General features: G+C 50.5%; 3 protein-coding genes across 3 annotated transcripts; 2 read left to right on the forward strand and 1 right to left on the reverse strand.

Annotated features, from left to right (window-relative positions):
- Positions 1-14: 14 nt before the first annotated feature.
- BO85DRAFT_453566 (PaaI family thioesterase) lies at positions 15-1445 on the forward strand. The gene is made up of 10 exons (XM_025661080.1): positions 15-107; positions 180-220; positions 305-317; positions 482-547; positions 596-638; positions 703-774; positions 828-874; positions 959-977; positions 1031-1109; positions 1179-1445. Exons 1-10 carry the CDS (start codon positions 81-83, stop codon positions 1258-1260), a joined length of 489 nt encoding a protein of 162 aa, XP_025510839.1. The 5' UTR covers positions 15-80; the 3' UTR covers positions 1261-1445.
- Positions 1364-6241, reverse strand: BO85DRAFT_453568 (RNA helicase aquarius). Its single transcript, XM_025661081.1, has 4 exons — positions 5908-6241; positions 5743-5843; positions 2218-5688; positions 1364-2150 (listed from the first exon to the last, which is right to left on the reverse strand). The coding sequence occupies exons 1-4, from the start codon at positions 6141-6143 to the stop codon at positions 1696-1698; spliced, it is 4263 nt and encodes a 1420-aa protein (XP_025510840.1). The 5' UTR covers positions 6144-6241; the 3' UTR covers positions 1364-1695.
- A 113-nt stretch (positions 6242-6354) lies between these two features.
- Positions 6355-8805, forward strand: BO85DRAFT_481499 (THO complex subunit THO1/HPR1; the record flags this gene model as incomplete). The annotated part of the gene is made up of 7 exons (XM_025663062.1): positions 6355-6666; positions 6757-6835; positions 6888-7006; positions 7064-7750; positions 7804-7953; positions 8009-8322; positions 8373-8805. The coding sequence occupies exons 1-7, from the start codon at positions 6427-6429 to the stop codon at positions 8803-8805; spliced, it is 2022 nt and encodes a 673-aa protein (XP_025510841.1). The 5' UTR covers positions 6355-6426.
- Between the last annotated feature and the right edge of the window lie 4685 nt (positions 8806-13490).

Genomic DNA, 13490 nt, shown 5'->3' on the forward strand with positions numbered 1-13490 from the left:
AAACAATCATCTATCTATCTATCTACTTCGTAAGAAGCTTCACTCTCCCCTCTACCCCAATTCCGTTTCAGCGAAAGAAAATGACTGCCTTGCGTTTTGTCCGCTCTGTGAGTTACTTACCTACTTAGTGTTGCACTACATTGAGAAATTATGCCTGTACTAACAATATATATTTGCAGGTTTGGGAGTCCTTTCGAGCTAATTCGGGGCTAGAGCCTCGGTAAGTCATAGAGGCAGACTGCTTTATTCATGCCTGTTCTGGGTTCAGCTTACTGACTGGACCTCAATGGAATTGGCGATCTAGTCTGCTAGACAATGTAAGTCTTTTATGCCGGGATGGCACAACCAGCGTCATCCAGAATTATCCTCAATGGATACACGTCCAGCTGAGGCTTCACTCCAAATCGGACCCGGGGACACCCGTTGATACCGGCTAAATGCTTCGGAACTCTATACTAACAATGATTCCTATCGCACCCAGCTTCGTGTGACTGCTGCCAAACCTGGGTTGGTCAACTTTGAGCTCGATATTAAAAAGGAGCACACGGTAAGCCAGAATCCTGACACTGTTTACTTGGTGACTGACAATAACCAGAACCGCCTGAACATCCTCCATGGCGGCACCATTGCGAGCATGGGTAGGCCACATGCAAACACCGTCTCACATTGAACACGCCTCTGCTGACACCCAATGACACAAAGTGGACCTTGGCGGCTCCCTAGCTGTCGCTTCCCGTGGTCTGTTCGCGACCGGTGTCTCGACCGACCTGAATGGTGAGCAGACAGCAACTTCTGCTTTACCCGAAGACCTCTAACAAATTATACAGTGACGTACCTCAGCTCTGGTGGCAAAGTAGGAGACAAGATCCTAGCGGTATGTTTATATGCCCTTTCTATTAGTAGTCATGACAAAAGGGGGGAAAGGCATGTCCAAGCTAACCCGCTGCATGTGTAACAGGAGGTCAGCTGTGACAAATGTAAGTTCCCTGAATCCACTTGAAAGGCTGCATATACTTACAGTCATCTGCAGTTGGCAAGACCCTTGCATACACGTCGATCAAGTTCGCGAACACTAAGGGTGAAGTCTTCGCCAGGGGAAGCCACACCAAGTAAGTATTCGCATACAAACATATGTCTTTTCACTCACAGAAGGCATTGATGTACTAATATCCTATCAGGTTTGTCGCTCTTGCATGGAAAGACCCTCAAAATATTGTTGAGGAGATCAAGAAGCTTGAGTCTGAGTCCTCATCATCTTAGGTAGTTATTACACATGCCTGGTGCGTTTGCTTAGGGCGAGCTTATTGTTTGCTACTGCATCAACCACCGGCCTCTTCTTTGGCTGGGCAAGCTAGAGCACATGGATTAGAATGGGGTATAGAGGTCTTTTATGTATATAGAGCGGAACTACATAGCCAATTCTACAGGCTCTTCTTCTATAGTAATACTAATCCTGCTATCAGGCAGATTTACCGACGCACACGAAGTAGCAAAAAAATAGAAAAAAGCCTCATCACAACCATTCAGTCATTCAAATAGAAGCCCAGCCATCCAAGTACATCCATGTATGGCTTTTCCTCAGAAATAGATAAAAATCGGGGTTCTCAGTAGTAAAAAAGAAGAGCATGTAGCATGCATACACACATACGGAATGACCGGGCCAGGAGAGAAACAACAAGAGCAACAAGAAACAGATCACGCTTCAGTGAAAGTATGTTCGTGCAAAGGATCATCATCGCCCTCCTCCCCAGCCCCAAGCATGACTTCATCCTCATCCATCACAACCTCCTCGTCGCCTCCTATATCCATCTCATTGTTGACAGCGGTTTCTCCACCCATGGCCTTGAGCTTTGCCTGGGTCATCTCGAAAACATACTGGCCGAGATGTTCGACGCTTTCCATCGGAGTGCCTTGGACTTCGTCGTCCAGGGAGCGCGCAGACGGGAACATCTCGCCAGGGGCAAGCATGAGCTTGTCTGGGCGCTGGAAGAGTAGGTCGAATGCGGGCTTGAGCTCGTAGCATGACTCGAAGACCTCGCGACGACCGAGGATGTACAGACCAAGACGGGCACGGGAGAGTGCAACGGTCAGACGACGGACGTCACGGAGGTAGCCGACGGTGCGGGTTCGGGTGAGGGAAAGAATAACGTCTGGATTGAGGTATAAATCAGTAAGGTCTCCTTGTACGGGGCGGGTTGTCTCCGTGGAAAAACTTACAGTCGTTCTGTTCACCTTGATACTTGTCCACCGTCGTGACGATCTTGGGCATGCCAAATAGTCCGTTCTTGGCACAGCGGTGATTCAAGACATCCTTGATCAATGCCGTTTGGCCTGCATACGTGGCAAGGATGGATATCTTGGAGGCCGGGTATCCAAGGAGGCGCATGTACTGGTAGATGGCAACGGCATACTCGGCCTCTCCCAGATTCTGGATGAAGTGGGGAGTAGGTTCACGTTCACCGGTGCCCTGGTAGTCAGGCACGTTGATAAATTGATATTCGTACTGGAAACCGGAGTTGGCTTGCTTGAACGCTGGCGCCGTCTCAACGGCAGGCAGGTTTCCAAGTTGCTGATAACGCCACCGGAAGAGTTCCGCAATGCTGGGTCTCGCGCGGCCCTGCTGATCCAGTGTGATAACAGGAACGCCCAGCCTCACCAACCGGAGGAACAGACTTTGCTCAAAATGGGCGTATTGTCGGAAAGCCATGTTCTGAATGATGGGAGAATTCTGGAGATGGTCACCGCAAAGGACTATTCGCTTCAGAGGAAGTTCGCCATTCTTCATGTTCTGCAGAGCAGCGGGGATGAAGCTCTCGATCTCCGTGATCTGAGCCGCCTCTTCCATGATCACATTGTCATAGTGGAAGCCGAGATCGGCGATTTCCTGGCGGCGCATGGCAGCATGCGTTGATGTCATTGCGATAATTCTTGCCTCCTTCACAAGTAGATAGTTGGCCTTATCCTTGGGCTGACGCAGGATTTCGAATGGACGGATGTCTTCCAGCTCGGAGAAGATTTTGTCAATGTGCCGCTGGCATCCCTCAGCCACGTCAAGGAGTGTCTCCTTTGTCGCTGTCGCATCAAAGACAGGTTGAGGCGCATTGGCAAAGTATGTATGGAACGGGAAGGCCGAGATGATTTCTTCGGTCGAAGCGCTTTCACTGCGAGCCTGATCCCAGAACTTGGCCCACGCAGGTTGGATGTAGACTGTGTTGAAATATCCGGCAGTTTCGCACGAATTGCCATGGGCACCTTGTGCTCCAATGGATGCTGCTAGCCGAATGACCTCGCCGAGGAAGTGATTGCGATTCTCAAGGAAAGATTCCACGCGTCCGTACTTGCTGTAGCTGGTTTCGGTCTCCAGCTCCTCTTCACCATGACCGAGACGGAGAAGATGACGTTCGTCAATGTCCAACGCGACAATCTTCTGGAAAAGCTGGTTCAGTGCTTGATTGCTGTGCGCAATAAGTAGCGTGCGTTCATTGGGGAAATCATGATAGATGTTATTGATGATCTGCGTCGCAACATCCGTTTTCCCTGTTCCAGGAGGCCCGACGATAACGGTCAGCCCTGGTTGAGTGCCAGAAGCAATGGCCTCCACCTGCGCTGGGGTGAATCGAACGGTATTAAGTTTGGGCGCGTCAATTGGATACGGGCCTGGGTTGGGTGGCTTGTATGTCGAGACGCGAAGAGATTTGGGTCCTGCTTCTCTCTCGGCCTGTTCCCTCCGTCGCTTCTTCGATGTTTCCGCCGAAGGTGTCTTAGAAGGTTCTTCAACGTACTCAACTACGTACGGGGGACCAAAGCTTGATGCTTCCTCCTTGGATGGTTCTATGGTTGAACCGGGCAAGCTCTCAACGAGATGCTGCCAATCCAAGAACGTGTCCCGGAAATCAACTGACCTCAATCGGTTAGGCAGTTGTGTGTATTGAGCACCAGCCGGATCTCCGTAACCCAAGAAGATATCCTGTATCCAGGAGGGAAGGGTGATATCCGAGACAATGAGTTTCTGCATCGTCTCAAGAATGGACTTGAAGTTATTCTCTCGCCCCTTCCGTCTGGCTACCACGTTGATCAACGGGTATACATCCGGCTTTCCTCGCGTAAGGCCGTCTTTGTCTGCTTTGAAGGCAGCAGAGTCCAAATTGACCAGTAACTTCCGCACACGCGGCCTATATCTGTGCCCGTTCGCTTGGCCTGACGCAGGCTCGCGCAATGGACGACCGTTCTCATCAAGCACTTGCACAACCTCTGCTGTTCTAAGATACTTCAGGCCGGGGGTCTCAGGCTCTCGGAAGCCGGGCTTTCCTGCATCATCTGACTGCACAGCCAACAAGAAGACCACGTCATCTGGGCGAAGTGATTCCCACTCCATTCGGATGTGGTCGGCCAGTCTACCCACTTCGATAGCTATTTCAGCCCTGACGAACGCAGGTTTTGCCGATCCGACCTTGGGAGGTGCCACTTCGATGATGGCAGGCTTCGTAATGGGGATGGCCATCCTTGAGAAACCGTCGAAGTTCAATGTCTTGCCGTCCCGGCTTGCCCGAGGTTGCATGCGTTTGACGATCGACTCCATATCCTTGCGGATTTGGAAGAATGCCTCTGACCGATAGAGCAAGAAGGAGCGCCACAAAAAGTCACCGGTGCTAAGATACTGAAGGTTTAGCTTGGGAATGGCAAGTGGCTTGGATCCATCGTATGTCTCGTTGCGGAGCAAAGTAGGGTCGTAGAGATTTTCATCGGTAGGAACAATGCTGAGCTGGGAGGCAGCTTCCTGGAATGTCGTCTTCTTTTCATAAAAAGACAAGAGAACCTCCATGTACAGATGACGATCCGGCGTTATTTGAGACTGTTTCGGATAGTCTGTACGAAAACCAAGATGCGAGCACAAATCTCGAAGCTCAGATTCCTCCAAGGTAGCTAGTTGACCTTCTAGTTCAGAGCGTTGTTCAATCGATCCGTAATTGGAAAGAGCCAAAATCATCAACTTGTCCTTGAAATACTTCATAGAGGTCCTTTGCAGACGTGCCAACTCTTGGCAGTGGGCATCGTAGATAGCCTGGGGTGACAGAGCCTCCCCGGTGAAGTCATCAATTGCAAATGCGCTGAAATGTCCCAGAAGACCACATAGATCACGGAACAGCGCGCTGTCTGCAGAGCGGTATAGTTGCGACAGGCGGATGACGGACAGGAAGTTGAGGTCTTTCAAGAGCGTGTTCACATAGCGCCTGGTAGGAGGCTGGCTTTCTAGATCCACAAGGAATTCAAGTAGTCGTTCGCAGTACCGCAGATTATCCGCCTGCTCTCTTTCGGGTCCATTCAATCTCCGGAAGAAATCCAAAAGCATGGTGTATAGCCACGATCGCTCAAAGCGCATCTTGGCCTTGCCTGCGTCATCTCCTGCATCGTACCGTTTCCCTGCGGCTCTCCATGCTTTCTTCAGTCCTGAACTCCTCGCCAATAGGCGATCTCTTGCCTCCTCGCTCGATAGGTTGTGCCAGATGGAGATCGAGACCAGTGGTGCACATTCTTTGCGTATCAACGGATTCTCGACGGACTGGAAGGCGCTAATGATGAAAGAAACTATCGACAATCGGGAAGAAGTTCCGAGGGATGGATCGACGCTCATTGAAAGGATACGGTGGAAAAGGTTGGAGAAATCCGCCGGTCGATCGGAGAAGGTATCTGATCCTTCATCAGCAATTCAAATCGTCCCAGTAGTGCAAACCATTCACATACCCCATATCGGTAAATGTTCCCGCTGCTTGACGCTCACAATCAAGGCAAGCAGGAGCACATGGTAGTTCGAGGCATCTTCCGTGTAGGTCGGCCAAAGAAATCTATTCGCGAGTTAGGCATTGTCGAAGAGGGGAAGTCTGAAGAAGCATTGCGGGAGATGCGCACTTTTCCAGGATATTGAGATTCTCTAGCGTCAGAAGCGACCGGAAGCTGAAATTCTCAGCCTCGAGGGGATCCCAGAGATCCTTTTTAAGAACATCCTGCTTGACTTTGCGGGCCTTGGAACCGTCCAGCCAGTGGGATTTGGCTAACCGCACCCATGCGCTGTCTTCGCGGAAGTCCTCCACAGTCGGTCTGGAGTCAAGGCCCTGCGCCATTGCCTGACGAGTTTGTAGGCCCATTCCGAGACGTTGGGGAGGATTGCTTGAAGGGACTCCGGGGGCGCGGATCCGATTTATCTGCGCAAGTGGTCCGTGGCGGGCGGCGGGATTGGGAAAGCTTCTGGCGCGCGCGTGTCGGTCGATACTGTTAGTAGTTTCCTTAGTTAAACCTCCGGCGGCTAGAACCCGCAGAGCCGCAGCTGCTTGCTTGCTTGCTTTCTTCCCTTTCCCTCTTTAACACTTGATCCTCCTTTTACCTCTCTACGCTCGCAACGACTTATCATCCAGTCCTCTAGCTTTCAGCATGGCGGACGTTGATGTCGGCGCGATCCACGCCTACAGGAGGCTGATTGACGATCTCCTAAATCGCGCAGAACGTGCCAAACCGGACAATCACATCGAACCCCCTCTGACGGAATCGCAGCTGGGCGATTCAATCTGGCTCATCCATGGAGACGACGAACAGTTGGCAGAAGGTCTCAGCCAGCAGACTCAGTTTGCTGCTGTAGAAATCGCATTCCGGGAGAAGTTTTACAGTCTCCTTGTATTGATATCCCCTCCCAACACTCAAACCCCAGTTCCTACAACAACGTCGCGGAAGCAAGAGCATGGCTAATCAGGAATTGACCCGCAGGCTTCTACCTCGATCGAAGACCCTTCGTTTATCCGCATATGGAACCTACTCGATATAATCTCAATATTCTCGGATAATGGTCAGTTCCTGGTGGAATTGTGGTTTTGAATGTTGCCCTGACGTCTTCGCAGAGCAGTGTGAGCCCGGCCTCATCTTCTGGCTGATCGAGGAGTTACTTGACAGCCAAACCATTGACGGCTGTCGGAAGGTGTTTGATTATCTAGAATCACGAAGAGAGCGGAATACTAAGGTAGGTTCGCTGGTTGAGCCATTGTCTTTTGCGTCGCATCTGTTAACATCGCCGCAGAAACACTTTAAGCAAAAGAGTTTAATCATCCTACGCTCCTGCAACGAGCTACTACGCCGGCTTTCACGGGCTGAAGATACAGTCTTCTGCGGGCGCGTCTTCATCTTCCTCTTCCAAAGCTTCCCCCTCGGTGATAAGAGTGCTGTCAACCTTCGGGGTGAATACCATACGGATAATGTTACTACTTATGATGAACTTACCAAGGCCGCCGCAAAGGATGTCGCCGATCCGGATGTGGAGATGACAGATGAACCAGAGGCGCCAACAACGACCGAAGGCCTGAAGGAGGACAGTGAAGCTCAAACAACATCTGCGAGCGAATCCCATACACCCGCGCAAGAACCTCCTAAAACCCCACGGGTGGTCGTTTCTAGCAGTAAAGATGAATCTCAGGATAAAGGCGTGGATCTTGATGATCTGTATCCCATTTTCTGGGGCTTGCAGGCCTACTTCTCTGCCCCGACCAAGACGTTTGATCCTCAACATTTTGCAAAATTCAAGACCGGGCTGGAAGCGACCCTCTCTGCTTTTAGGAATGTGGACACAGACCTCGAGAACTCGAGCAACAGCAAGATGTCGGAGGAAATTCGAAAGTCCACCAAGCGGAAGCGGACTACCGATGGACAGGAAATCGCGAGCAGCTTCAATCCTAAGTACCTGACAAGCAGAGACTTGTTCGACCTCGAGGTACGCGATGTTAGTTCAAGTTTTTCGAACCATCCACTAATACATTATCGCAGGTCAATGACACGGCATTCAGGAGACATGTTCTTGTCCAGGCTCTCATCCTTCTTGATTTCATGCTTTCTCTTACGCCAAAGGCAAAAGCCAAGCTAGCTGATTTGACCAACAAGTCTGTCCTTTACGGCTTTGTATTGAATGACGATGATGTGAGGCTCTGTTGTGTGATGTTCCGTTGTTTAGGATGCTTGCTAACGATATCAGGCCAAATGGGCTGTCCAGATGAGGAAGGCGATCGAGGAATATCTTCAGGAAGGTATCGGTGGTAAATTCTACTATCGTATGGTGGATACCGTTCTTTCAAGGGACAAGAACTGGGTGCGCTGGAAAGCAGAAGGTTGTCCGTTGATCGAGAGGCCGCCCGTTTCTGTATCGGAATACCTAGGCGCTCGTGAGCATGCCACAAAGGTCTATGCAAACAAGCGCCTCCGTACCTCTCCTATGGGGTCACTTGATCTGAAGTTTCTCTCCGAGGGTGAATCGCTGGCAGGGCTGGAAAGACTCAAGGATCCGGAAAGGTAGGTGTCCCCGAACCGTAGAATTATCCGCTAGCTATGGGCTGACGCAGCGTAAGATTCTCCGTTCCTGCTGCTGATTCCTTGATGATGGGAATCATGGACGACGAGTTAGATATCGACACCGCACAGACGAAGGAGGATAGAGAATATGCCATGCGGTCAAAATCGAGCAAAACCTGGCGCATACTACGGCTGTCCGCGAAAAGCAAACTTGCTGAGTTTGAGAAAATTGAGGACGGCAAAAACCTGAAGATTCTGTTCGAAACCCCCCAGCAGTCAGACGGTACACCGCAGGCTCTAGAAGGTACACCTCAAGCCTCAGAGAAGCCACCAGCGGGAAGCGAGTCCACTGGGCATGGGCAGGAGCCTGGAGCTTCCAGCACCGAAAATGAAAACTCCGCTATTGCCACCGAACAGACTCCAGCTAATTCGGTGGAAGCAGCTGCCCCAGAACAACCAAACGATGTGAATAACGCCACTTAGCGCTCTCTGAAAAGCAGTGACCGGGGCAATGAACATGATTATGATTGGCTTCTAGCTGACGCTTTCTGACGATCGGTCACACACGGTCCTGCGTTGGATCCAATGCAGTTAGTGATCCATGGTAGTCCTGGGTATATGCAACCGAATCACAACACTAAAAGAGATGCCTTGCAGGCACCTTGGCTGCCTGAGCCACTGCAGGTTTAGCCAGTGCGTTTGCATTGCTTTGGCCTAGTGCCAGTCTGAGAGAAGTATGAGGCCATGAACGGCGCGATCAGGTGGATGGAAGGAAGGCGGTGGTAGTCACGAGGGAGTTAACTGGGAGATTACGGCGGGGATGATGGTCGGATTGATTGGCCTCCTGCGGCGCCTGGTCCTGAGGCTGGCAGCAACCGTCTTGACTTCGTCATTCTACTAGGGGACACCAAGGGCCTACTTGGTCGCGACCATCAGCAGCCACTCATAGGCAGCGCTCCCAACTCTCACCCTATCCTTTTTCGAGATATTCCTCCTAGTCTGTGGCGACAACGAGGATAGCATCCGTCTATGGTTGGCCTTCGCGCATACTTTTCCTTTCTTGTCTCTGCTGTCTTTTCCTGCCCCTCCTTTCTGTGTCTGCATGCGGGGCCACAGCATAGCCCCCTTCACCCCCCTCTTTGCTGTTTGCATTCTTCAGAGTTCAGGGGTGTTCTAGATACGTTGATGGGTGGAAGTGTTGCTCAGAACCGACCAGGATATTAAGGGGAGGGGGTAAAGAAGAGGTGGGAAGCTGTGGACTGCATGATAGCGTCGTCCACCGGAAATTGAAGGTCACCGGGCATCCACCGCAGGCGCGACTGGGGGATCCCTCTGACGTTTTCGAGTAAGAGCGTGTGCAAAATTGTGTGCACAACTGCAAGTGGCCACATCGGGTGGTCTTCGGGTGATCAGGATAGTCAGCGTACTGAATAATGAAAGAACCCCTTTAGTCAATTGTGACCCAAAGCTTTAAGCTATGAGGGGACAAAACCCTCCTTGATCAGCAACTTTAATTGCACTGGGGAGTTCCTGCATAATCTCATCAAGCTCGGTCCTGTTGTTCGAGACAGGAGGAGGGCACTCGCACGACGGCTTGACAGCGCTGTGGGTTCGCGGATGAGTTGGGCTTTCCCGGAGAAAAACCTGTCATGCGAGATTGCAGTGCCATGGCTGGGGCCAGTGCGCGCATATAGAATATTGCCTTAAGTTTCAAAAAGCAATAATGCAATCAAGTGTCAAGACGACCTATCCATTTGGCTCCAATTAGTTAAATTAGAGGAGGCCCAGTCGGCGGGGGGAGAAGGGCCAAATGTATGACTTGTCGTCAGGGTCCTTCTGGACGGATCGCGAGGCCGATCACTTTTTTTTTCAGTCAGAAACCCCCAGGGACATCCACAGGCCAGGCGAAGTATGTTTATTGCCTAGTGTAGTATAAACTAGTAGAGAAGTGGTCGTGATCGATGTGCAACTACTGGGTAAATAGTGTACTGGTGGCCGGTGCAATACCGTAGTAACTCAGCAGCTCCGACACAGTAGATAATTACCGAGTAGTGACTAGTAGATGACCCCGACTGATGATGATCGGATAAAGCAAAATAACCGCTGCTTGGCTTGCCGGGATCAAGGATCTGGTTCTACCGAGTGAGAGCTGCCAGATCGATGATGGCTAAAGCATAGACGTCAATTGACGATACTGACCGGATCGCGGCCCTGAGAGTCATGATTTCATATCCATGACATCGTTACCGATCGTACGTAGTGTTCAGTGTCTTTCGGCTTCACTGTCACTTTCCTATACTCCCCCTTTTTCAGCCCCCTTTTCTGACCTTGTGTGGATGAAGACTTCATTAATATGAGTACCATCTATCTCCGTACTAGATTGCAAGTCCAATACGTGTATGGCTCAGGGGTGGAAAGGAGCTTGAGAGGAATTGGGCACATGGAATCATCGAAGACAGTGAGATGTCCAAGGAAGGAGCATGAACGGACGGACCCATGGAATCCCGTTGTAAACGATGTTTCATGTTAAAGCCGATGATGACCCGCACGGACCAGATGCGCTGGAGCCATGGAAAAAGTATGGATGGCTTCCGGAACCTGGCTCGATTAGACTAGGATATGGATCCCGGTAGCGACCCGAGTCATGCAATTGTCCTTGAGAATTGGTTGTTGATTATTGTAATTGTTGGTTGTGTCTCCTGCTCGCTCTTGAACTGTTGCCATCATCATCATCATCATTGTGGTTTAGTGAATGCCATTGTTTTGCACTTTGGGACCTCAGAAAATGACTACCATGAGAAGATGAGAGTATGGTGAACCAGCCAACCCAGCCAGCCGTTCCTATCCACACCAGCCGATACAATGTCTTAAGTTAATTTAATTTGTGCGTGGTATTCGAAACTTGTTGACGGCCGCCCCCGCGGAGCTTGCGTAATGGAAGGCATTGGCGCTTATCCACCGCCGTTCCTAGAAAGGTCATTAGCCCCAAGCCAGAGGAGGAGACTAGTCTAGTTATCTGCATTCTGCTTATCCTCTCCTTCCGTTCCATCTGGCGCCCATCCTTCACGATCGATGGCAATAATAATATGATCGTTTATTAAACTCCCGTGATTTCGGGAAAGGCCTTGTCGGTGCTCCAGGTAAAATTGAAGGGGCCCGCGATGGCGTTTCTTATGACTTGAAAAGCCTTAAGAGAGAAATTAAAGTTGGTCCTCCCCAATCTCTTCGCATCCACTCGGGTTCGCTCGATCGGCCGCGATTTGCTTTGGGATCTTCTTTCCCCGCACCGTTGCCAACTTGCTACACGTCGAAAAAAGGGCGAAAAGGCTCATGGCTCAGAGACGGGCTCAGCTGGATCCTCTTCTGGAGCTTCGATCCACTGCCCACGATGGCCCTCTTCTTCCCTCCTCCTCCAGTCTCAACCTTTCGCTACCGCAGTGGGTGGCGGCTCCCGTGCTGAGCTGAAGGATCATGCCATGGATTATCCACACCAGGTCTTTCCCGAGATGCTCATTCGAATGCCTACTGTGAATAATAGGGCCCCGAGATCGCAGACGCGCGAGGGGATCCACTATCCAGCCAGCAGGAGCTGAGGGTCCAGCAGATCGGTCCTTTGCAGTTACGCCAGTAAGAAAAAAGAGGGCCAGGGTTGACTGAGAAATTAGAGATGGAAAGCGAATTTTTCGGAGAGAGAGCAATGCATGATGCAGACCCAACCGACCGAATCATCGTCATGAACAAGCCCGATTTGATGATGCTTTGGCTTGCGGCCGAACTCTCAAGCGAGCTCCGAGAGAAAGAAGAAATTACACTCTGGATCCCTAAACCTCGGTCTTTCCTATCTAAGGTTGGGGTTGAAACACGACGACGCACTCTTTCCACACAGCCTGCTTTTTAGTCGATGCCTACGAAAGCAGGAGTAAACCCTGCCTTCCAGGCGTAAAAACTTATCCATCGGGCAATCGTCGCGCGGGATCTTATTCATTTGTCTGGGTCTTTCAGTTTCACTTGCGTCAGTTCATAGTCCGTTGTCCTGTATTCCCAGAGTCAGGGGAGGAGGCATCGCATTATGCCGTGTCCCCGTTTGAACCGAAGCAGGACCTGATACACTTGCTGCCAGATGCCTACGTAGTATTGCGTGGTGCGTAGATAGTATGTGCTTACTCATGACAAGCGCACTAATCTTCTGGTTTTCTGGTTTCAATACAGCCCTATTATTGTTCCCTAGCTCGCTTCTGCTCATTTCCCTTTCGCCCCCGCTTCGTTGGGTCCCAAAAGATTGGATTTCCTGGACATTGATTAATGTTAAGAAGAATATCTCTTTCAGATTTGTTTTTTCAACATCCCAAGCATCTAATTGGCTACCACACCAAATGTTATCCTCTCAGCTTTGACCTATCATTGCCACCAGGTCAGCACTGGTTCTGATTCATGAATGCATCATGCACGCCTTGCAGATGTCGATGTATCAAATACTCCGGCGTACTCCGTACTCCCAGATAGGAACTTGTCTGCTCAGGACTGTAGATAAAATCCCCTCCACCGAGTCAACACATATATAATGCGCGTCATTGATCGACATAAACCAGGATAACCTAACAATTATGTCGCACTGAAATCTGCCAAGACAACTACTCCTACTACTCTGCCGCGTAGTAGTAAACTCTAGATCACTGGAGATTTTGATGCTCGTTCGGCAGCTAGCCATTCAATCCACTGCAGTTGGTATATTCAAGAGCGCACTTTGAAGTGTACATAGTAGCACTACGAAATGTTCGCCAAGCTGTGCTTGTCCTGATAGTAGTCACTCAGTATCTTGTGTACACTTATCTACTAGAGGCAGGTGGCACTGCAGGGCTCCGATAGTAGGGCGCTTGCAGAAGGGAAATGGAAATGAAATGAAATGAAGCAAGTCAGTACAACTCCAGTTGGAATTCCACCAGTCACCCTTCATCTGGATAATAACGATCCATTGTTGATTGTCTGATTATCGGTGAAATTACCTTGGGCCAATGAAGGCGGCAGACAGCCTGCTGAATGTCTCCATCCTTAAGTCTTTAGTAAGTATCTTGTAGGAAGTGGTTTAGTTAGTTAAGGCTAGTAAGACGGACTTGGTTGCGCACCCCGTCGACCCACCCCAGTGGGGATTTCCACCTGTCGGAATCGTT

The sequence above is a fragment of the Aspergillus piperis genome (genome assembly GCF_003184755.1).
Source record: "Aspergillus piperis CBS 112811 unplaced genomic scaffold BO85scaffold_27, whole genome shotgun sequence".
NCBI classification, from domain to species: Eukaryota; Fungi; Ascomycota; class Eurotiomycetes; order Eurotiales; family Aspergillaceae; genus Aspergillus; species Aspergillus piperis.

Coding starts and splice junctions, on each gene's coding strand:
- BO85DRAFT_453566 (XM_025661080.1), top strand. CDS start 81: ATGACTGCCTTGCGTTTTGTCCGCTCT. Junction 108..179: donor CCTTGCGTTTTGTCCGCTCT/GTGAGTTACTTA, acceptor ATATATTTGCAG/GTTTGGGAGTCCTTTCGAGC. Junction 548..595: donor ATATTAAAAAGGAGCACACG/GTAAGCCAGAAT, acceptor GACAATAACCAG/AACCGCCTGAACATCCTCCA.
- BO85DRAFT_453568 (XM_025661081.1), bottom strand. CDS start 6,143: ATGGGCCTACAAACTCGTCAGGCAATGGCGCAGGGCCTTGACTCCAGA. Junction 5,844..5,907: donor AATCTCAATATCCTGGAAAA/GTGCGCATCTCC, acceptor ACTCGCGAATAG/ATTTCTTTGGCCGACCTACA. Junction 5,689..5,742: donor GGAACATTTACCGATATGGG/GTATGTGAATGG, acceptor ATGAAGGATCAG/ATACCTTCTCCGATCGACCG.